This window comes from Onychostoma macrolepis, chromosome 23 (genome assembly GCF_012432095.1).
Source record: "Onychostoma macrolepis isolate SWU-2019 chromosome 23, ASM1243209v1, whole genome shotgun sequence".
In the NCBI taxonomy this organism is placed as follows: domain Eukaryota; kingdom Metazoa; phylum Chordata; class Actinopteri; order Cypriniformes; family Cyprinidae; genus Onychostoma; species Onychostoma macrolepis.
In genome coordinates this window covers 22,365,790-22,389,626 of record NC_081177.1, presented here as the reverse complement: position 1 = coordinate 22,389,626, position 23,837 = coordinate 22,365,790, and the positions used below count along the sequence as shown (strand labels likewise).

At 35.8% G+C, this 23,837-nt stretch overlaps 1 protein-coding gene across 4 annotated transcripts in view; it reads left to right on the top strand.

The window, feature by feature from the left end:
• Positions 1-23,764, top strand: part of phactr3a (phosphatase and actin regulator 3a) — a 36,317-nt gene extending 12,553 nt beyond the window's left edge. For 2 of the 4 annotated variants that reach the window (XM_058764296.1, XM_058764299.1), the window contains 11 exons: positions 5,086-5,247; positions 9,257-9,412; positions 12,820-13,038; positions 13,123-13,342; positions 13,450-13,592; positions 13,831-13,984; positions 20,005-20,060; positions 21,082-21,143; positions 22,519-22,659; positions 22,910-22,986; positions 23,269-23,763. In XM_058764296.1, the coding sequence (XP_058620279.1) occupies positions 5,086-5,247; positions 9,257-9,412; positions 12,820-13,038; positions 13,123-13,342; positions 13,450-13,592; positions 13,831-13,984; positions 20,005-20,060; positions 21,082-21,143; positions 22,519-22,659; positions 22,910-22,986; positions 23,269-23,284 (1,406 nt within the window). In that variant the 3' untranslated portion in view covers positions 23,285-23,763. Of the gene's footprint in view, positions 1-5,085; positions 5,248-9,256; positions 9,413-12,819; positions 13,039-13,122; positions 13,343-13,449; positions 13,593-13,830; positions 13,985-20,004; positions 20,061-21,081; positions 21,144-22,518; positions 22,660-22,909; positions 22,987-23,268 lie in introns of all 4 variants that reach the window. The other 2 variants (XM_058764300.1, XM_058764298.1) reach the window with 2 other exon arrangements.
• The last annotated feature ends 73 nt before the right edge of the window (positions 23,765-23,837 follow it).

Sequence of the window (23,837 nt, the reverse complement as noted above, 5' to 3'; positions counted from 1 at the left end):
AAGCCACGTCAGAGACTTGTTATTTAGTCTGTTCCACTTATAGCATCTTGAGGAGGCTACACCGCAGGCAGTTGTCTTCTGACAGATGGCTGCACAGTTGTTGAGCCAGGGGGTAAACTATGGGGTATCTTTTGTTGGAGGACGGGAACTGTTCATTTCTCACACTAAACTACCTGCTCTTATGATTTCTGAAAACTGACTGCTTGTGTTTTCATATAGACTAATATGGGTCTGGTCTGGTTATGTGCCTGTCATTTAATGAAAATGTACACAAACGTCTTTTATAATGTTGAATTCTTTGTGAGTATACATGAGTCATAAATGTGAGTATACACAAGTCTTAAATGCTTTTATTGGTCTGTTTGGTTGATCAAAAGCTTATTATTTTACCCTGTGCCTCTCTCTGACCAACTGACTGAACCATTATAAATGATATTTTTCTTTCTCTTTGGTCTGTTAAAAGCAGGACCAACTGAAATGTACCTCAATGTAGTTGTATCTCAGCCAAATATTGTACGATTCTAACAAACCATACATCAATGGAAAGCTTATTTATTCAGCATGTATAAATCTCAATTTTGAAAAATTGACACTTAAGACTGGTTTTGTCATCCAGGGTCACAAATAGCATAAGCCAAAGAAAATGGCCCTGCACACAGCTCAAAGACCTAATTCCCGTAATTAAAGAACAAGAACATTCAGATCTGATTTCTGATATAGGGCCTCTTTATGCAACAGAATATTTTGTCTGTTTACACTGGCTATAAAAAACAAAACAAAACTGGTTTCAGATCAGCCCTAAACAGCACAACTTAAATGGAGCCCCCAAGCCCAACCACTTACAATGAGGCCCACGTTCATGTATCTGCTATGATTGCATCTTTAGTCTGCAGTCATTGATGAATTGAATAATATTCTTAATCTCTCACTTTCATCTCTGGGGTGACATTACAATAACAAGCTCTTAGTATCTATCTACTGCAGACAAATGGGTTTTGCCCACTGCCTGTTTATATGGTCAGCATCTCAAAAACAAGCCTCAGAGGACAGACCGTAAGCAACTCCATTACTTTTACATACATTTACTTAAAGCCTCTCCCAATGCCAAAGAGCTTTATTAAATAAGGCATCCATCAGATCTGAGTGTAGAGGTTAAAACTGAATTTCAGCTTGAAATAGTTTGTTTGATAGAAAAGGTTTATATTCTCCTGAGTGTTTTGCCTGAGCTGGAGATGTATGAGTTGAGATGTATATATTAAAACCGTATTAAGGATGTTCTTGGGAATGACGTAGACAATTTATTTTGGCACTGATACACAGTTTGTTGCTATCAAGGCTTCTAAGGGGTACTTAAATGTAACAAATCATGTAAAAATGAATAATCTTTTATTGGAATATTAAACAACGTTATATCAAACTTTTATAATTGCCTTAATCTATTAAACAGCTGAGAAGATACTACATTTTATAAAAACTGGTCAATTTCAACGAGTGAAGAACAAATTTATACTCATGTGCATTACGTATTATGTATGTTATCGTCTTTGACAGAAAGCATGTTGAAGCTGCTCAGTCCGCCATTTTTTCTTTCTTCTCGAACGACGAGGTCGAAACATCCGATAATGTGGATTTTCCAAGTAATGCATTTCATACTACCGTGTATTGTGCATGTTACTTTTTGACAGACAGTGATGCTGTGATGTTCAAATGATGTGGATTTAAAACAGATGGATTGTAAGGGAATAATTGTTTATTTCTTAGTATTCAGTGAAGTGACTGATGCCCATAAGTGTGTTATGTTGATGTTTTTAGTTCTAATATTCTAACCGACAACCAGCATAAGTTTCTGACAGACATAAAGGGTTGAACTGTTTGATTTTTGGGTATTATAAAACGTGCTGGAGATGTTCGAAATGCTTGTTGCGTACTTCATTATACTTATTTTACTGTGAAAATGAATGGGAATCAAACAAGTTTATCGTAAGCACATATTAGTGTCAGGTGTAAAGGGGTCCGCAGACCAAAGCAGTATAGATTTGCTGACAAAGCTATAAGCAGTATTTGCCAATCTGCAGTGTTAAAAAGGGGTTTGTACTGTCTCTCAGTCTCTTTGTTGTCTGGGTTTGTAAATCAAACAGTTATCCACCTCTTTAAAACCATGTTTGAAGTGTTTTTTACAGAGATAAACGCCTTTGATAAAAAGGATATGAACTTCTAAAGCAGCCCAAATCAAACCAGGCAGGATTACTTAACATGATCTCCCTTTTATTTATTTATTTTTTTGTATTATCATATTTCATGTACCGGGATGCGTCCTTCCGCAATGGTTGAGCCTGGATCTAAGACTGCTTCAACACTAACAACACTTATTCGTGTGTGTGTGTGTGTGTGTTTGTCATTTTGAATAGTTCCCCACATAAAATATGTCTATTTAGTTTTTATTTATTAGTTTTAGTTTTTTAATTGTAGTTCTAAATGAAAATGAGAAATGTTGCTCTTTTATGTTTTATATATATGTACTATATAGCACTGTATCCAGATTACTGTCACAATAAAAGTGGGTGTGTTCTGCTCTATATTGTATTGTACTATAATGCTTATAGTATTCATACACCCTGTATGCAAGATATATATGTCCATTCGGTTAACAGGAGTCTTATATCAGCGGTTTTGGCAGGAATTTGGCAGGTGTTTTTGAGATATTGGTAACGTGGGCATCTGTGGCACACAGCCAGCATGCAGGCCTATGTGCTGACTGGCTCTCTGTTCATAAAACGCTGTGCTTTGCTCTTCTGTCGCTTACTTCATGAATAACGGCACAGATATTCATTCAAATATTGTCAGATGTACTGGATTATATTTACTACTCTCCTGCTTTCATAACCGTGCTCCTTAATAACTCGCATGGTGTAACCGATCAACATCCGCTGTTACTGCACCCACCGATATGTTAATATTAGCTTCTAATATTCCATAAATTAGCATTTTTATTCTGTTTTTCATTTCAGCAGATTGTCCAGCGCGACACCAGCCCCTTGTAACGCACCTCCCTGAATTGAAGAAAGGGCTTGTGTGCTTGATATTATATGTTATGAAAGGCCGGGCCCTGATTGGCTGCTTGAGGTCTTCTGCAAGCGCTTCCGTATAGCAACAGACCCCCGTTCCCCCCTCCCCTGCCCGTTTCCCCATCCTCCCTTTCGTAAGACAGTGGCAGCCCCTCATACGGCGCTCGGATTCTGCCTCCGAGGGGGCTTTGCTCTGCTGCCGCTGCATCTGGAGGAGCAGTAACCATAGTAACAGCTAGGCTTTGCTGACCCTAGCTTTGCTGACTCGCCGTGCCGCACAGTTTTTAGGCTTGACCTGGATTCCATATACCGCTGGTTACTTGGGCAGAGATGCTCAGTCGATTGACCTGCTTCTTTTCTTGTATGGTCAATGATCAGAAGACCTCCGTGCATGTGGCGCGGTGTGGCACCTCTGGGTTTGTGACGGCACTCTCTTGATGCCCCTGCCCACACTACACTATTTCAGTAACAGAATGTTTCGCAGAGCATTGACTCATTTGCTCTATGAATGGAGCTTTTCCTGCGTGTGAATATTTCAAAGGATTAGGTCTAGCCTGCTGAAGGATATGATGCTGCTGTGGGTGTTGTAGAGGCTTTGTATGGTAAAATATGCAATTGTTCTTTCACGATAAACCACCGCTGACTTATTCTAAGCTGCATGGTTGTGTGTGTTCATGTAGGCAGATGTATTTGGCATAGCATCTGCTTTAGCTCAAAACTGAAAGACTATAATAGGAAATTTGTGTAGAAAAATAATAGAAAGGTTCCAAGAGGTACATGCTTTGTAATTGCCTTCATTTGAGTAGGAAATGATGTCATTTCCGGTCTATTTTCCCTGATGAGAGAGACTGCAAATTTTAAATCTGTATACAAGCATATAATTAGCCTCATAGCTAACAGACATGAACTAAAACCACAAAACAAAAGAGAAAAATTACTTAACCAAATCATTAGTTCATCCCATTCTTATTCAAATATGAATGTTTATGAAAATATGTAATTTATGTATCATGACAGTATGTCACTATTTAAAATTATGTTAATAATGTTGTCAAGCTTTATAATTACATATATAATGAGTTTTCCTAATGTTGTAATACAATATGACCAACCTGCACTTAATAAAATGCCCACAATGTACCCATAAAATAAAATAAATAATAATAATAATATTAATAAAAAGCAACTTATTAACCTAATAAGTGTCAAAATAAAATAAAAACATAAAATACATTTCTTAATATTTAAGTATTTAAAGTGCTTCTAAAATGAGTAGGAAATTCATAAATCCAGAGTTGATCCCGTGACAACACACAACAGTTGTGTCTGTCTCAACGAACTGCCCATAATCTACTCTAAATATAATATAAAATGGTCACACTTTATTTTAAGGTCCAATTCTCGCCATTAACAAACGACTTTTAACTACGACTTTTGCCTCAATAAACTCCTAATTTGCTGTTTATTAATAGTTAGTAAGGTAGTTGTTAAGTTTAGGTATTGGGTAGGATTGGGGATGTACAATATGGTTATGCAGAATATGTGCTTTATAAGCACTAATAAACAGCCAATATGTTAATAATAGGCATGTTAATAAGCAACTAGTTAATAGTGAGTGTTGGTCCCTATACAAAGGTGTTACCAATAAAATAAAATTCTTCTAAAGTATTAACAAGTATTTAAAGTGCTTCTAAAGATGTTAGAAAATGAAACATTCAAATTTGATTCAGTGGGGTCTTTAAAGTTCATCTGACTTTCTCCATATGTTGATTAGCGTGTCACAGTCTGTTTTATAATCTGCTCTGTAGTTTTATAAGAGCAGAATGGGCTTTAGACTAATAAATCCACTGAAACATGGCCCCAATCAGATTAGGTGCTTTTCTAAATGAAGCAGCCAGTTGCAGTCTCATGGACCTACCCTGAATCTCTTTATAAATGTTCGAAATCAGTATAATCTGTCACACCAATGGATGTCACTGCTAGATGCTGATGGTTCCTGTCTCTGTCATCTGTGTTACAGATGTTATAGAGCAGCAGAATGTGCTGCGCTCCAGCTGTTTGGTGAGTGGAGTCCACACCCCTCCCATCCGGCGCCACAGCAAGCTGGCCACGCTGGGGCGTATTTTCAGGCCGTGGAAATGGAGGAAAAAGAAAAATGAGAAGCTGAAGCAGAGCTCTACAGGTAAGACAAGCTGGTCTTTGTTGCCATTTTATTGTAATTTAATCTTGTTTTGAGGGTTGAATAATGTAAAAGTACCTTTAATAAAAAAAGGTAATAAAAATATAGCTTTCTTTCCAATGCATAACAAAGACAATCAACAGAGATTTATAAACAGGAAAATATTGCAAGACATTATTCAATGATGTGAGGTGTCACAAAATAGTGTAATAAGTGGAAAACAAACTAACAACATAAGGAGGCTGTGGGTGGCTTTGAGTGATAGGTAAATCTTTAATAGCTAATTTTCTATTAAATTTTCTATTTTCTAAAAGGGGTCATGTGACGTTGCTAAAAAGAACATTATTTTGTGTATTTGGTGTAATGCAATGTGTTTATGTGGTTCAAAAAATTATTTTCCACATACTGTACATTATTGTTGCTCCTCTATGCTCCGCCTTTCTGAAACGCGTCGATTTTTACAAAGCTCATCGTTCTGGTAAGCGAGGTGTGCTCTGATTGGCCAGCTATCCAGTGCGTTGTGATTGGGCGAATGCCTCATGCGTGTGACAGAAATGTTACGCCCTTACCGTATTGTGATGCGTATCCCGGCGTGACGAGACAAAAACAATAAAACCCATTATAAACGAGGCATTTGTTGCATACAGTGGGGACACAATTACTGATTATAATGACTTGTACTGTCTTTTTACCATGTCTGCATTTGTGATTGGAGAAACGACAAATAACAAGTGCTACTCTACAGTCCTCAAAACTCTCGTTTGAATATTTGCAAATTCTTTAAATATGAAGACATACTTACAGGCTGTGAGTCAGAAGCGTCAGACTGTCCTTGCAAAGTTGGAATTGCCCCACTTTATAGAGACAGTCTTTGTGCACAGCCGGCATTGTAGGCTACTCTCCCAGGTTCAGGAAATAGTCCTCCGTGAAATGCGCTGCACACACTTGAATATTTGGGTTGAACTGTTCTGGAACAGTGTTGTAAATACAACTTAACCACTAATTTCTAGTTGTGATCCAAACAAAGTACTTTCGCTTTCACAACTAAACACAGCGTCTCCAGGACATGGCAGCGGCGGCAGCAACAATACTACAGCGAGAATAAAAATCATGCTTTCTTTCTTTGCGTAAACATTTGGGTGGTGTTATGTAAATCTTCCCACACAGTGATGTAGACATGTGGGGGTGTGTTTGAACGAGCCGTTTTAGGAAGGCGTGGACGAGTCTTAACTTTTATAAAGAATATCTCTTTGGGTTTGAGACTTTAGTCTTTGCAACTTTACAGACCTTATATATGCACAAACAGCTTGTAACACTCCAAAGACAAAGGAAAACATGAAATCACATCATATGACCCCTTTAATAATCTGAAATCTGGGCATTTTGAGATCATTTTAAGACATTTTTAGCTTAAATGGGAGGGGAGTTGAGGACCACACCCCTGAGTCTATTTAATTACACTGTTGATAATTTTGAATCTTTAACAAATCTCAAAATGAATGTTGTTAATCTTTAACAAATCTAAAAAAACACCACGTTGTTTACATTCAGCATGTGCGCTGTCTACTGAACGTAAACAACACTGATTCTTCTCCCCGAGTTATTGTCTTCCGCCATTTTGGAGAGTACCCTAGAACGTAATCAATGTAGATTATGTTCTGCTGTACTCTCCAAAATGGCGGAATACAGTAACTCGGGGAGAAGAATTGTTGAATAAATTATGTTATTATTGTTTTCTTTGCACACAGAAAGTATTCTCATAGCTTCGTAAAATTACAGTTGAACCCCTGATGTCACATGGACTATTTCATCGATGTCCTTGCTATGTTTCTGTGCGTTGATCATGGTAATATCCTTGCTGTCTATGGAGGGTCAGAGAGTTCTCAGATTCGATCAAAAATATCTTAATTTGTGTTCCGAAGATGAACAGAGGTCTTACGGGTTTGGAACGACATGAGGGTGAGTAATTAATGACAGAATTTTCATTTTTTGGTGAACTATCCCTTTAACTAATATTTATAGAGACATTAACTTAGCTTGGGCTAAAAGAAAGAGGACCTAAAACAGAGCCCTGGGGGACCACCGCAGATAACAGGAGTGCTAGAGGATGGAGAAACTTCTGTTTGTCATTGAAGGACAGAACCAGAGGAGAGTTTCCAGTGTCAGTGATGCCAACATCTAAATGACAGAATCCAATAAAGACTTGAGGTCCAGAAGGAGTTGAATATTAAGCACCCCTGATTCAGCAGACAGGAGGAGGTCAATTATGGCCCTGCAGAGAGCTGTCCCTGCTGCTGTATATAAATGACGATATTCTGCCTGGTAAGGTTTGTACAGAATGTAAGACACTCGGTGTGGTAGTTGAGAGGCAACAGCTCTGTTCAGCAGAGGTTTGTGATAGGTCTGTAATTATTTAACACAGAAGGACCAAAGTTTCCTGAGAATTAGGATGTCAGCAGCAGTTTTTAGTTCTAATGGAACAGTGCCAGAGGCAAGAGATCTGTTAATCAAGCGTGAAATTAGTGTACTGATAGCAGACAGCTTTAGAAACAGTTTAGTTACATAATGAGACAATATCATCATCATCCAGTTGAGGTTAGCGGAGTAAGTGATACACAAATGATAGTAGATGCATGCGGAGAATGAGGGAGGATTGCTAGAAATCTGATGGAGTTAAGATTGGGAATGAGAAGGCAAAGTCAATCCTGTGTCGACAAACAGCAGAGGTGTCACCATTTTTGGAGTGGTAAACCGGTGGCTTTTCACTACTTTATTCTTCTTTCAAAGTGATAGTTCACCCAAAAATTTAAATTATGTCATCAATTAAGGCCTGTTCACACCAAGGACGATAACTATAAAGATAACGATAAAGATATAGTTCTAAAAATTGTTGTCAATATTAAAGAATAGCAGAGTCCATACCACAGCTATAACGATCCAGCTGATGAATGATAAAAACATTGACACCCAATCAGAATTAATCCTGCTATAACGAGAGCAGCAGACGAGTGCGCGTAGAATAAACAGAAGATATCATCCGCTTGTGTGGATGCTAATATAGTTATCTTTATTGTTGTCTTTATAATTATCGTTGTTATTGTGAACAGGCCTTTACTCATCCTCATGTCATTCCAAACCTGTACTGTATGACTGTGTTTCTCCTGTGGAATATAAAACATGATATTCTGAAGAATTGTTTTTTGTCCATACAATGAAAGCCTGTGCGGTCCAGTGTTGTTCCAGACCCAACTGACTCTCATTCATGAACAATTATTAGAATATTTTCTTTTGTCGTTCAGAAAGTCAAAGTTTTGGAATGACAAGAGGATGAGTAAACATTCCACCATATCCGCCAATCCAAAATGCAAATGAATTAATCAACATCCATTTTTGTTGTATACTTGTATTTAAAGCATCTTTGGCATTTTATTAAATTGGGAAAAATGGCAGGTGTTTCAAGATCTGTTATTGGACTATTTCATTTATAGTAAAGTTGCAACTACACTCAAAAATATTTGTGTATGACTGATATACATATGAATCACTTTTATTAGTTTATGTTAAAACTATGTAATCCAAATGGATGGAAATGTTAGAGTACATGCAATTCAAATACATAAATCTTATATTTAGGCCTGTGTAAACTTTAACATGGCTCTAAACTCTGACAGGGCATTTGCCTGTCTGTATAATGCTTCAGCCAACAGCAGCCATACATGAACCCCTGGCATTTAATTTGAGATAATTTGGAGTTAACAACCAGAAACCAAGAGCCAGAGGTTTATAATTGGCAGAATGTATAACTGTTCACTTTCTAGCACTCCCATGGTGATCTCAAATAACATCCCCAAATGACCAAGTCACAAACACCTACCCACATCGTGTCACACTCACAGATGGAGCTACGTGAGTGTGTGTGAAGGAAACCGGTCAGGCGTACATATGTTGCGTAACTTATATTGATGAATGTTTATGAGCAGAGCAATCTAATGCATTGTTCCTCTGTGTGCAGATGTGGCCTTGGCCTGTGGACTTCACTCTCCAGACCCCGGCTCTCCCATCCAGGGCATCTCCGATGCTGAGATCCGGCTGCCTGGCTCTCAGGGGCCCATTCTCAGCATCAGTAGCATGGAGTACCTCAGCTCAGAGCAAGACAGTCTCCCTACCAGTGAGTGCTCTTTATCATTTTTATATAGAATTATATATATATATATACAATGTACAATATATATATATATATATATATATATATATATATATGGTAACACTTTATTTTAAGGTGTCCATTATACAGAGTAATTACCTAATTAAGTACTTAGTAGTAGCCGTTGTACTTACATGAAACAAAATGTACTTACCATGTAACTAAGTTATGGAACAGCCTATACTTACAGTTTGTAATTATGTAGATGTAATAGGCAGCTACTGTTACACATATGTAACAGACCGAGTCTGTTACACAGCTACTTATGTAACCAAAAGATTGTTACATATGTGTTGCAGACTTTTGTAGGGTTTGATACGTAAATATAATTTAATTTAGCTCAAAGGGAATCATTTGTGATTTTATAGGGAATTTGAACAGAATCACTGTTTTGCGGCTGATCACTGAGTCGGCAGCGATTCACTGAATGAGCCGTATAACATTAATTCTGCACTGGATATTAAAATCCAAAATATAGTGAAAACACTATTAATAAGCACAGTAACAAGATCGGCAGATTAAGACATTAACTTGTAAGCACAAAACACAAGATACTTCTCTTTTAAATATAAATACGACTTTATTTATATAAACCTAAGACATAAACTAATCTAACATGACCACACGCAGTTTAGAGAATGAGAAAGTGAAATCCCAAGTTTATAACAATATGTTCTATTGCATAGACCTGAACAACCATCAGTCACTTAATTAACCCTCGCATTGAGTTTCTCAATGAGGCTAAAATTTATATTAAAAGCACCAGTTCAGCCAGAATCTGGAGGTACTTGCTTGCGTTGCCTTTGTGTTACAGGGATTCCCTTCTGTCACCGTCGTTTGCAGGAAAGGGGTTTTCCCGAGTTGGTGATTAGCTGGAAGTTCAGTAGTCTTTGAAGGGATGTCTTGGGCGTTGGCTGAGGATGCGGAGTTGGTCTGGTTGAAGTTTTAAGGCGGTCACAGGAACTCGGAGACAAGGCGTGGCGGCAAAACTTAAACTGAGAACACGAAACTCGCAACAGAAAATAAACTATAATAAAAGAAAGAAAGAGTGTAACGAGACTAGGTGGGTTTTCTTCTCATCGTGGTGTTAAGTAGCAACTGGCCGGTAGGCCAGAGCACGCTCAAAGAGCGCTAAAAAGCAGCGTCAAAACGCAGTGGCGAGAAGAGAGAAGGGAGAATGGAAGAAGGGAGAAGATTTGATGGTGTCCTGAGTTTTAAACTTGGCTTTTGGACACATCCCATTTGGTGTTTTGACCAATTAGATAGGCTATTTTCTTAGCTAGGGTTGTTCATTCCATCATAAATCAGCATGTTATCAGTCACATGGTCTGAATTTTACACACTCTTGCAAAGTATACTTTTGGATGTGATTTCTATAACCAGAATATGATACATTTGACAAAGAATCAATTGGAAGAAATGTTTCAAGCTAGAATTGTCAAGCTCATACATACCAAACACGAATACCTTAAAGTCATTCAATAGTTATTAAAAAGACATACATAATATGTGCTTAAAACATGATAATCTAATGTGTGGGTTACATACATAATATAGTGTTATGCCTAGCAATGTCCTTTTAGGATGATTTTATATGCATATGAAAAAGAAAGTCTCTGTGTAGTTCTATGTAGGACATAGGGATATGTTCGGTGAAGACCAGAGAGAGGTTAAAAGGTCTCCTAAAGAATTTCAGTCTCAGTCTTTGTCTTGTATGGGTGGGGGAAAAGTCAATCTAAAGAAGCTCGTGATTTCTCTTGTGGAACACATGTGATGGCCATCTCTTTGACCATTAATCTTGACTATTTGCCCCAAATTTGACGATCTCCTTCCTGCGTTGGACTTATCAATAAGTGTTCTTTTGTCTTAATGTTGCAAGCTGTTCTGGAAGAGGCTTGTTGGTTAGGCTTCCTTCAGAGGTTGGAGCAAGGAATCTGATTTATGATGTTGTCCTGTTTTCTTGGGGCCTCTTCTGGAATTTCGGCTCATGTTTAGATGTTCTGATCGAATCTTAGTTTGTCTGACTCATTCTGATCCTACACTTTATACAACATAATTATAAATGTAAGTACACAGACATAAGCTACTTAAAATAAAGTGTATCAAGATTGTACTTAAGTGTACTTCATGTGTATCTATACTGTACACCTTATCCAGCTACACCTTAGTTTGATTTAACCCACCAGTACACAGCTTAAATACATGCAATACCTTTCTAATTACATTAAAATTACAGAATATTACACAGGCATAAGCTACTTAAAATAAAGTGTATCAAGATTGTACTTAAGTGTACAAGTTAGCTGTGTAACAGACTCGGTCTATTACATATGTGCAACAGTAGCTGCCTATTACATCTACATAATTACAAACTGTAAGTACAGGCTGTTCCATAACTTAGTTACATGGTAAGCACATTTTATTTCATGTAAGTACAACGGCTACTACTAAGCACTTAATTAGGTAATTACTCTGTATTATGACACCTTAAAATAAAGTGTTACCCAGTAAGATTGTGAAATGTTATTACAAATATTTAAAATAACTGTCATTCGAGTATATTTCAAAATGTAATTTATTTTTTCATGGCAAAGCTGAATTTTCAGCAGCCATGCTGAAATCATTCTAATATGCTGATTTGCTGCTCAAGAAACATTTCTTAGCATTATCAATTTATCATATCAATTTATTTCTGTGGATATAATTTTTGTGGAAACCATGATGCTCTACCATTCAAAGGTTTGGGGTATGTAAGTATTTTAAAAAGTAAATAAACTTGTGTTAAACAAGGACACATTAAATTGATCAAAAGTGTCTAAAAACATTTATAATATTACAAAAGATTTCTATTTCAAATAAATGCTGTTCTTTTGAACTGTCTATTCATATTCAACAATCATAGTTTCCACAGTAATATTAAGCAGCAAAAATGTTTTTTAGCATTGATAATAAAAACAATTATTAACAATTGAATGGTGAATTGAATAGAATGATTTCTGAAGGATCAAGTGACACTGAAGACTGGAGTAATGATGCTGAAAATTCAGCTTTGCCATTACTGGAATAAATTACATTTTTAAAACATATTCAAATAGAAAACAGTTGTTTTAAAGTGTACTTTGTTTTTGATCAAATAAATGCAGCCTTGGTGAGCATATAAGACGCAATAAAAAAAACAACAACAATGTAATTTATTCAAAACGTTTGAGTTTGGGGCGGGCCTAACTGTTTGACCGACAAATAGACTATAGGGGGAGTGGTCAGGAAACCTGTCTGAAATCATTCATTATTTTTTGCAAATATAAACAGCATTACTGATCCTTTTATTCCGTTCCTAATCATTTAAACTATGATTTTTTGTTTCCTACCAGTGGTAGATTCTGTACTGGACAATGAGCCAACGGAAGAGCCAAATTCAAATGAGGAAGAGGAAGAGGAGGAGGACGAGGAGGCGGTCCCCTCTGCAAATGAGAATGAAGATGTTGAGGAAGATGAAGAAGACAGAGAGGAAGACGAGGACGATGAACTGCAGGAACAGTCTCCTCCAAGCGGCCACGGCAATCTCGCTTCTCATCTAAGCACGCAGGAAGGTATGCTCATTTTCACATAATAAAACTCAGATAAAATGATTAGATAATATTGCAGTATATGAATGCATTTTCTTGTTTCCGCAGAGTCAGGTAAAGTCGTCATCGCATCAGTGCCTCATTCGAACTCTTTTCTCCAAAAAGAACTGCCTAGAGGCCCTGATGGCCCCAGTCCTGTGGTTTTAAGAGGGCCTTTTACTAACTCCGTGGGGTCGCCGCATATAGGTAGCATACACCCACCATTGCCCCCTAGCTGTATAATAGAAGAACTGCACCGAGCACTGGCAACAAAGCTCAGGCAGGACAGGTGAGGGTGTTAGACACATTTGTATTGCTCAATTTCAAAAGTATTTTCTGTAAAGCTATTACTAATTTATCACATTACAGTGTGTCTCATTCCTTTTCTTTCTTTAGCATTGACCGAGGGTCAAGTGGAGATGGTGAGAGCAGAAAGGAGGCAGAGGAAAACAAGGAAAATGTTCGACAGGACCACTGCTTCACTGACGCTTCAGGAATTATCTACGATATTGACAGCTGGAACGACTCTGTCATTTCTGGTGGGTTTACCGCATAACTTGTAATTTTTTACAACTAAGTCGTCATTAGATAATGCAATGATTTGTTATAGCTAGAAGATCAGCTAGAATTTGTATGTTTGCCATTATATTGCCATTGTATCATTGTATTTTTATGTTGCATTGTAAAAGTAGCAAGAGAGATCTATCATTGGTCATTTTTGTCTGGAAATCTGGAGTACTGTCAGTAAATTATGAATTATATGGCAAACATGTGCAGGCACATTGCCAAGGAGGATGAGGAAGGAGCTGCTGGCTGTGAAGCTTCGGAATCGTCCCAGCAAACAGGAGCTGGAGGACAGGAATATTTTTCCTGCACGAAGCGACCAGGAGAGACAGGAGATCCGTCAACAGATTGAAATGAAGCTTGCCAAGTAAGTCATAAATATATGTTGACTGTACTGTATATGTAAGTTTATCAAATATTACACTGCCCTCTTCAGGACTTTTTTGGAAATACATGAAAAATACTTTTTTTGCCAAACAAATCTGTTTTAATCAACTGTCAACCTATATTCATTTAGATACTAATTTTTATCCATTAATTACACAGGGAAGCTTAGCGCTCGAGTTGAGTCATATGCTCAATGTGCTTAGTTACGGACAGCAAATCTGTTTACCTATCACATAAGGATTATATAGACAAGTGAACTTGATATAAGGTACATAGCAGAAACTGGGATTACAGTTGATTGAGGATTGGAGTTAATCTGAGTGAATAAATCCACTACAGCTTTCATTCGATTATATTTGATTACATGACCTGCCTTTGACTTCAGAAGTTCAGTTCAGTACGTGGTGCACTGCTCATATTTGTGGCGGAGAACCTTCTACAGGCTTCAACAATTATACACTAATATGTTTTTGTTTTGCTTTGCTGTGTTGTTTTGCACAGTTTTGTTTTGCTCTGCTGAATTGTGTTGTTTTGCTTTGTTTTATTTTTGCTTTGTGTTTTTTGTTAAACTTTGTTGTATTTTGTTTTGCTGTGCTTGGTTGTGTTGTGTTTTGTTGTGCTTGGCTTTGTGTTTTGTTTTGGTTTCTTAGCATTGTGTTTTGTTTGTTTAACTTTGTTTTGCTTTGGTTGGTTGTGTTGTGTTTTGCTTTAATTTTGATTTTTTTTTTTTTTGCTTTGCTGTGTTTGCTTGTGTTTCTTGTAGTTTGATTTTCCTTTGCATTGTTTGTTTTGTTTTGCTTTGTTGTGTTGTGTTGTTTGCTGTTTGGTTTTGCTGAGTTGTTGTTTTGTTTAGCTTTGAATTTGTTTTGTTTTACTTTGTGTTTTGTTTTGCTTTGCATTGTTTGATTTCTTTTGTGGTTTGTTTTGCTTTGCTGTGTTGTGTTTTTGTTTGGTTTTGCTTTGCATTGTTTGTTTTGCTTTGTGTTTTGTGGTTTATTTTGCTTTGCTGTGTTGTGCTGTCTGGTTTTGTGTTACATTTTGTGGTTTGTTTTGCTGTGTCGTGTTTTGTTTTTTTTAATGCATATTTACATTTTCAGAATGGCATTTCAAATCTCAGCCATTAGATCCTCAGCAAACATAAACTGTGACATCTACTACTTCAGCCTTCTGATAGAAGCAATGTAGTTTCTGATCTTTACAACCAGGTGTAAGGGGAAAAACAGCTGAGGAAGGCCAGCAGTGCCTTGTGAAATTACAGATCTTGTCAGGATAAGTCTTATGTAATCAGCTGTGTATTTGTCACCTTTGAGAACAGCCCTTTTAGAAGAAACGCTGATTATGTCCAGGTTAATTCAGGCTATAAGAGAGTTTTGCTTAGGCCACAGACACAAGGTGCTAAAATGATGTGAGCAACGATGGTAAGTGGCCATCCTAAGTTATGTAATGTGAGAACCATGAGTGGTTTGTAACAAAGATGTGATTCAGATAAGGATTTAAGGAGAAAGCAGACAGTGTTGACGCAGGTGTTGACATTTGATTAACTTCAGGCACAGCAACACATTCTACAGATTCATACATATGATGCACACTGAATAAATGACTTTTAAGTGTGAAAGAGTTCTGAACGCTTAATAAGTCATAGACTATTTGCATTCAGGGACTAAATAATTTTGGAGTCACATGTGAATAACTGGTTGTGTTAGATGCTTAGCACATATTTCCCATGATAGTGAGGTCCTGCTAGAACTTATAATTGGAATCATATGGTTCACTGTGTGTGTTATACTCTTTAAATTGCTACACTTAGTGTTTGGTTAAATTTGGCAAAGCTGAAAATGCAGCCAGGTGCTTTCTTTGTTTTCCCTTGAAACAATGTTGATTATTTTACATAACACAGAATTCATAAAGTATATTGATATTAAATCTATATTGATTTGTCAAAATCCCATTTTAATTCGAAGATATCACTTGTAAAAAATAATAAAAAAAAGCTTAATAGAGTACTTATAATTGTTATAAAAATTCTAAATTTATAACAAAATTTGATCATTTCCAAATCATTTAAATTTTAAACGTCAAAGACAAAGCTTGATAATCGATTCTTGAACCCATCTCTTTGGATTAATTGAACTTATTTTTTTTAAATAATCATGTTTAATAGCAGAATTTGTGGTGAAAAACTACCATTATCCATGATGATGTGTATGCTGTGTAAAATTCCAAAAATCACAGTCGCAGCGAGCAAATCGCTCTAAAAGAGATGTTTAACTCTGCACATTCCTATGAGCACCACAAATAACATAATCGAGTCAGTCTACGTACACTCTCAAAATGCTTAACTATTTGTGTGTGGGTATATATATGCATATATATATATACAGTATATATATATGCATATATTTGTTCAATAAACTTAAAATATATTTTTCTATAGATATAGATACAATGTTAAATGAATAGTTATATATTTCTCCATTGTTTTTAAGTCAATTAATGTAATTCGGAGTGCTTCATGGGATTGTAGTTCTTTCCCTTACTGAAGCCGTTTCACAGTCTTGTACATTTGTCTTTTTGTCTTATGTTGAAATACTTTTGTGCTTCTAATAAAAGTTTGCTGTGATTCTCCTCAGCTGGTTGGTTCAGTTCATGACTCATAATACTTTAACAAAGAATTTTTAAAAATCCCTATGGACAAATTAATGGAAAAAATACTTGCAGAACCAGAAGCACTACTGCACTCTGTTGTATTAAATGTGTAAATCTTGCAAGTGTAATTGCAGATAAAATAATATTAATAAAGTAAAAGCTTACTTAAAGAGCTTTCACCACTGTTTCCAACACACTTAAGTACACTTTTAAAAAGTGCATGTCAAAACAGTTTTGCTTTAAAATATAGTTTAAATCATGTTTTAATAATATTTTGTCATGCTTTAAAGAAGTACACTTATTTCGATGTGTTGACTAACATATTACAGCACATGTAAAACACCGGATCATAATTTTAACTGAAGTGTATTATTTAATTTTACATTTTAAGTTAATATATTTTAAATGTACTAATTGAAACGTTTATAATTTATAATACATTTTAATGCATAGCATACATGTTTCATTAGAACTGACATAAATGATTGTCAGTAAATATACATTCACTTTAACTATATTTCAAAGACAATAGACATAATTATGAAATCATATTTAAAGATGTACTTAAATCCTACATAAATGGTTCAAAAAGCATGTACAGTATTAAGACAGTGAATTCAGGTTCAAGTCTGACAGAGATAGTCAGCGTAAATGGGTGCCGTCCACTTGATCTAGGTCAGCGGTGAAGTGTGACGGTCAATGCACCTGCAGGACAAGTTGAAGTCTGAGCTAAACACACAAGGACACTTTGCTGCAGCAGCATGTCATGACCTTCCTATCTTTGGCTTGCCGTGCCCTACTCCACCACCGAAGAAAGACACGGCTGGAGCTATTTTTAGAGCTCAGACTGGTGAATAATGGATGCTAGTGCATGTTCCCCTCCTCCATCTCTACCTCCACCCTGCACGCCATAGTGAATACCAAATACGGCCGTACTGTAGCACTCATAGCAGCTTCTCCTAATTGATGGAAAGATGTTTGGATAAAGTGCACTGTTAATTAAACCGGTCGGATTAATGACTGGTGCATAATGCAGACCAATGGCACGAGCTTCCAGTGTTGCTCGGGTAGATTTCTTTGTTTCAGGATTCACGGGGAAGCTACTGTTGCTAGGCAACTTGTGATACAGGTCAATAATATCCAGGCAGCTTCCAAAGGGGCTTTGGGAGTAGTTCTCCATTTCAGTTCATGAAATATTAACGCCGCCACATCTGCTGGAATCCCATCTTACTCAGCTTATATGAGTGACAGCGTTGCAAAGGCTGGAATGCAAAATAATGTTGTTAAATGCCTTATAATTAATCAGATCTCAATATATAGCTTTGCATTGCAAAGTATTTCAAATTAATAGTGCATTTGGAAGAAGCCGTTCAGCAATTTTCCATGAAACGACATGCAATTTTATGCACTTTTTACAGTCTAATGCAAATCATAACTTAGCTGAGTTATTTCAGTTATATGTGTGATCCTGGACCACAAAAGTCATAAGTAGTATGGGTAAATTTGTAGCAATAGCTAAAAATACATTGTATGGGTCAAAATTATCGATTTTTCTTTCATGCCAAAAATCTTTACAATATTAAGTAAAGATTGTTCCATGAAGATATTGTGTAAATTTCCTATTGTAAATATATCAAAACCTAATTTTTTATTAGTAATATGCATTGCTAAGGACTTCATTTGGACAACTTTAAAGGCGAGTTTCTCAATATTTAGATTTTTTTCCACCCTCAGATTCCAGATTTTCAAATAGTTGTATCTCAGCCAAATATTGTCCGATCCTAACAAACCATACATCAATGGAAAGCGTGTTTATTCAGCTTTCAAAATGGACCCTTGTGACGTTTTGTGGTCACATATTACATATTATAAAATACCAAAATTAATATTTCCTTAAATGAAAACACAAACTTTATTTATTTATTGAAATATAGCAGACCTTTACATACACACAATATGCTCTGGTTTGAAGTGTTGATATTATTTTACTAATATTTTATATCAAACAGAATTCTGTTTTAGTGAGACAAAGCAATAGTTGTAATTATAATTTGGGTCACACTTTATATTAGGTGGCTTTAACTACTATGTACTTACATCAAAAAATAAGTACAATGTACTTATTGTGTTCATACTGTATTGCAAAACACTTTTACTGCTATTGAGGTGGGATATGGGTAAGGTTAGAGACAGGTTTGGTGGTCTGGGTAGGTTTAAGGTTGGGTTAAGGTGTAAGGTATGGTCAACAGTGTAATTACAGAAATTAATTACAGATGTAATTACATATAGGTATTTTTAAAAATATAAGTACAATGTAAAACATGTATGTACACAATAAGTGCATTGTACCAAATGATTAATTTAAATGTAAGTACATAGTAGTTAAGGCCACCTAATATAAAGTGGGACCATAATTTGTAATAAATATAATAATTATAATTTATAATAAATAGCCATTAATTAAGTAATGACACAAAATATCACATAATTTATTCAATTAACTTCCTGGAAGATTGGCTTTTAATTAGGGATATTAAAAACGATTAAGAGGATAAAAAGTAAGATTAGTGATGGGGGTGTAAATTGATTGCCAATTAAAATTATATTCCCAGTGGAACATTTTGGTTAGAGAAAGGGGAAAAAAAACAATTTTGAAATATTACATTAAAATGTTTTAAATTTAAATTGGATTGTCAGAATTGAATGTGTATCACATGGCAACATCCACTCAAACCAAAGTATATTTTTATTTTTATAAATATCCCCCATGTTCACGTAATTGTGAAATGTGATCCAATAGAACTCACTATAGCATTTCTGCCTATAAAAAATGAGTTTAATAGGTTAATAGAATAAATTAAGACATAGGCTACTGCATAGCAACGACCTAGTTTCTTTGATCTACACTTTTGCTAAGTGGTATTTGCCATCATATTATATTCAAATAAGTGATTCTCAAACAATAAAAAGACTCACTTAGCCTAATTAGTGCGCTACTACAAAGGCGAGAGACACAGCGCATGACAAAGAGCGCGTGGAGCAGCGCTCACTCAGCGCGCGCCCGCCGGTTCAAAAAACCACAACAAGCAGCACGAGTTCATATGCACCAAGCCAGAGCACTCTCACTCATTTGAGTCTCATCAGAGCGCCGCATTTAATTGGTGTTTATTTAGCAAAGGTGCTTAAAACCCCGGCGTTTTGCATCCAGATGCGGAGTAATAGCTGTCAGGCTGAACACAAAGGACGGAGAGACTTTGAGCGTCCCCTCAGGATCTCCCTCAGCTCTGGATCTCACTGAGCCGCTTCAGCGCGGGACAGCATGGTTCAAAACATTATTCTCATCTTTCTTCGCAGGAGACTCAGTCAACGGCCGGCCGTTGAAGAGCTGGAGGGCAGAAATATTTTGAAACGTGAGTATTACGCGATTAAAATGATCAAAATCCACAGAAATGTCAATAATGCATGTATCAAAAATTGTTGTTTGTGAATAATAATAATAATAATAATAATAACCATTATGTTATTAATGAATATTAATAACAAGTAATAATAATACCACTATTGCTACTTCATTGTAATAATAATATTTTATAATATATATATATATATATATATATATATATATATATATATATATTTAAAATATATTATTTTAAATACATTTATAAAAAAATGGAATAATAAATACAAATATTAAATATATTTTTAATTAGCATTTAATAATTAAACCAGTACTTAATTGCTACTTCATTTTATAGAGGTTTATTTTTGGTAAATAAAATAAATAACGTTTTTATATTATATATGTGCATTATTAATAACTAATAACATGAATAACAATTTAAATATTAAGTCATTTTGAATATGTTTCTGATATTCCACAGTAATAATATCACTATTGCTACTTCATTGTAATAACATTTATATTTGTAAATAAAATAAACATATATAATTAAATATATATAAACATATAAAATTTAAATCTTATGTAATTTTATAAGTGAAAATGCAAGTGTTTTTATCATATCTTTAATCAGCACTTTTAATTAAATTAAATGTTTTATTATTAATATTTATATATTTTAAATAAAATAAAACGTTATAATCTGTCTATCTATACATGCATATCAATACTACTACTACTAATAATAAATAGAATATTATATATTGAAGTGAGAAAAAAGTTTTTTTTTTATCATACCTTTAATCAGCACTTAAATTAAATGTTTTATTAATTAAAAGTTTTGGTGGCTGTTAAGGTGAAAATGTAATCAATTACTAACATGCTTTTGAGGTCTTCCACTGCTTTGTAGTGCACAAAATCACTACAGACTCTTATCACGTAGATGACTGTAATCTGTCTGTCAGAAATGGTGCATTGCTCAGGCAGGTCTGTCGAGTGACCCTGTGACTGATCTTTGGCTCTTTCAGAGAGGAACGATCAGACGGAGCAAGAGGAAAGAAGAGAGATCAAACAGAGACTGAACAGAAAGGTAAACAAGCTCTCTTCAGGTTCCTTTCACTTGCAGCATGCTTTATTTTTCTGATTTATGAGCATAAATGGTGGTCACTGAATGTAAGGAAGCTGTTGGTCTGTAAAATGACACTTTTGACTGCTGCTGCTAATATTACTGCAATAAGCTGAATAAAGACGCTTTCAGAAGGGTAATAATAATGTTCAGAATGAGCTGCATCAGATTGAGGGAACCTCTGTTAAAGTAAACTATTAAAAGATGAGCCGATTTCACAGACATGCCAGAAATGAAAGCAGGACCTCAATGCCGGGGATATTTAACAGCATGAATGCAATGACCAATAATAATACTTATTATATTTTGGAGTCATAGTTTTGTGGCTCCTTTTTCCCCAGTGTACAATTAATCACATTATTTACATTTTTTTTATATATGACTTGCTTACATTATTTTATGGTAACATAAAAAGCAAGTTATCTTAAAACGGTGGTGTGATATATAGGGGAATATATATATTATTTTGGTGCTTATTTTTTCCAATGTGCAATTAATTGCAGACAAAATTAAACATTATTGATGTTGTTATTACTATTAGTTGATGACGATGATAATAACAGCAACAACATTAATAATAAAACAATAATAACAGCAGCAACAATAATTACAATTATTATTATATTTTGGAGTCATGGTTTTACTGGCATATTTTTTAGTGTGCAATTAATTACTAATTAATTACATTTGATTAATACACTTAGCATGAATCACTATAGTTTGTCTACATTCTTTTTTTGTGTGAAAAAACCCCCAGCAATTTACCTCAAAACGAAGGTGTGACGTAGAAGAAAAATGAACAGCTAAATAATAAAATTGAATGATTTATTATTGTTATTATTATGTTTTGGAATCATCGTTTTTTTGGCACATTTTCTCAGTGTGCTTTAAATTACACATTGTTGTTGCTGTTTTTTGGAGTTATATCCTTTTTGGCATATTTTTATAATTATATCATTTATATTAACATTATTATTATTATTATATAACATATAATTAATTTCATGTTATTTGCTTTTGATTAATACACTTACAATGAATCATTATAGCTTGCCTACATTACTTTATGGTTAAAATAAAAAATACAAATCTGCAGTTTACCTCAGAATAGCAGTGTGATATAAACAGCAATATAAACATAAACTGAAATGATGATAAAAGCATGTTTAAGGTTCTTCTTTAGGCATACTGTCCCCGTCACCAGGAGAACCAGTCGATTTCATTGGTCAATAGCGATTCCATTCTTATTCTAGTCCTAAAATGCATTCCTTGCAACATTAGACCTGTATCTCATAACCTTCGCAGCCCCACTAACAGCATCATTTTGTTCCTCTCACAGCTCAACCAGAGGCCGACAGTAGATGAACTAAGAGAAAGAAAGATTCTGATCCGCTTCAGTGACTACGTGGAGGTGGCCAAAGCCCAGGACTACGACAGGAGAGCTGACAAACCCTGGACAAGACTGTCTGCAGCTGACAAGGTACGAGACCAAGAGCTGACTTCAGCAAATCTACGGTCAGTCTTTAATTCAGTAAGAGCACACAGAGGCAAATGGGCTTTCCTTTATTCTCAGTGGTTCTCTCGAGGTTTCTAAACCCAATATATTTGTGAAGCAATCTAATTTGTGTCAGTAGTCTGCATGCTCTCCCCACATGACTCGGTTGACTCATTATGGAGTGCACATGTCACTTGAGGATGCGCTTAAGTGGCTTTTATTTGCGATTCCACAGGCGGCCATCCGTAAAGAGCTAAACGAGTTCAAAAGCACCGAGATGGAGGTCCATGCTTCGAGCAAACACCTAACGAGGTCAGTACAGTGCGTGTATGTGCCTGCGCTATTTTTAGGTCCACAAAATCCAAAATGACAGGGACACAAATGCGTTTGCGTATAAAAATCACGGACGTGTCACCTTGACACGAGTGGTTTTGGATAACATGTTCCTCTCGACATAATCATGACATTAGTGGCCATTAGAGCTCTCATGTATGATCTTACTCAAAATAACTGATTGATGCAACGGTCTCGTCCAATCATATCGTGGTTGTGATTGCGAAAGGCATCTTTGTTGATTTCTCTCCTCTCGATCAGGTTTCACAGGCCCTAAGAGGGGGTTTTCTTCTGTGAAGAAAATGCTGAGAGCGGCGTTTGTGTTAAAATCCTGGAGGTGCCTCTTCCAGAGCCGTGGCTTCGTCCATGGGATTCCCTTATTCCTCCAGCGCCCTGGGCCGAGTGGTGTGCGGATAGCGCTGGAGGCTGTGTCTCCACCGCGGGCGGCCACAGGAGAAACCTGAAGAACAACTGCGGATACATTTAACCCGAGGCTGAGAGTGGAGCGGCAGAGGACTTTTTGATGTTTTTATAACTGGACTGCATTTCAGTGACTGCTAAGAAAAGACGAATCAGTTCTGGGTAAATGTTTGTGTTCATGTAACCAGCTCCACTCTGAAAAAAATAAGTAAAAAAATAAAAAATAAAATAAAAAAAAATACTTGAGGGTTAATAAGCCTGCTATAAATGAATTTCATATTTACTGTACAAAAGTCAGTTTGAACAGGGTTGTTCATGTCATCACTTGAAAAAAAAAAAAAAAAAAACTTTGTAAGCACTACTTGTCTTCAAAATACAATTTTGGAAATACTTCTGCGTTGTTGTTTTTT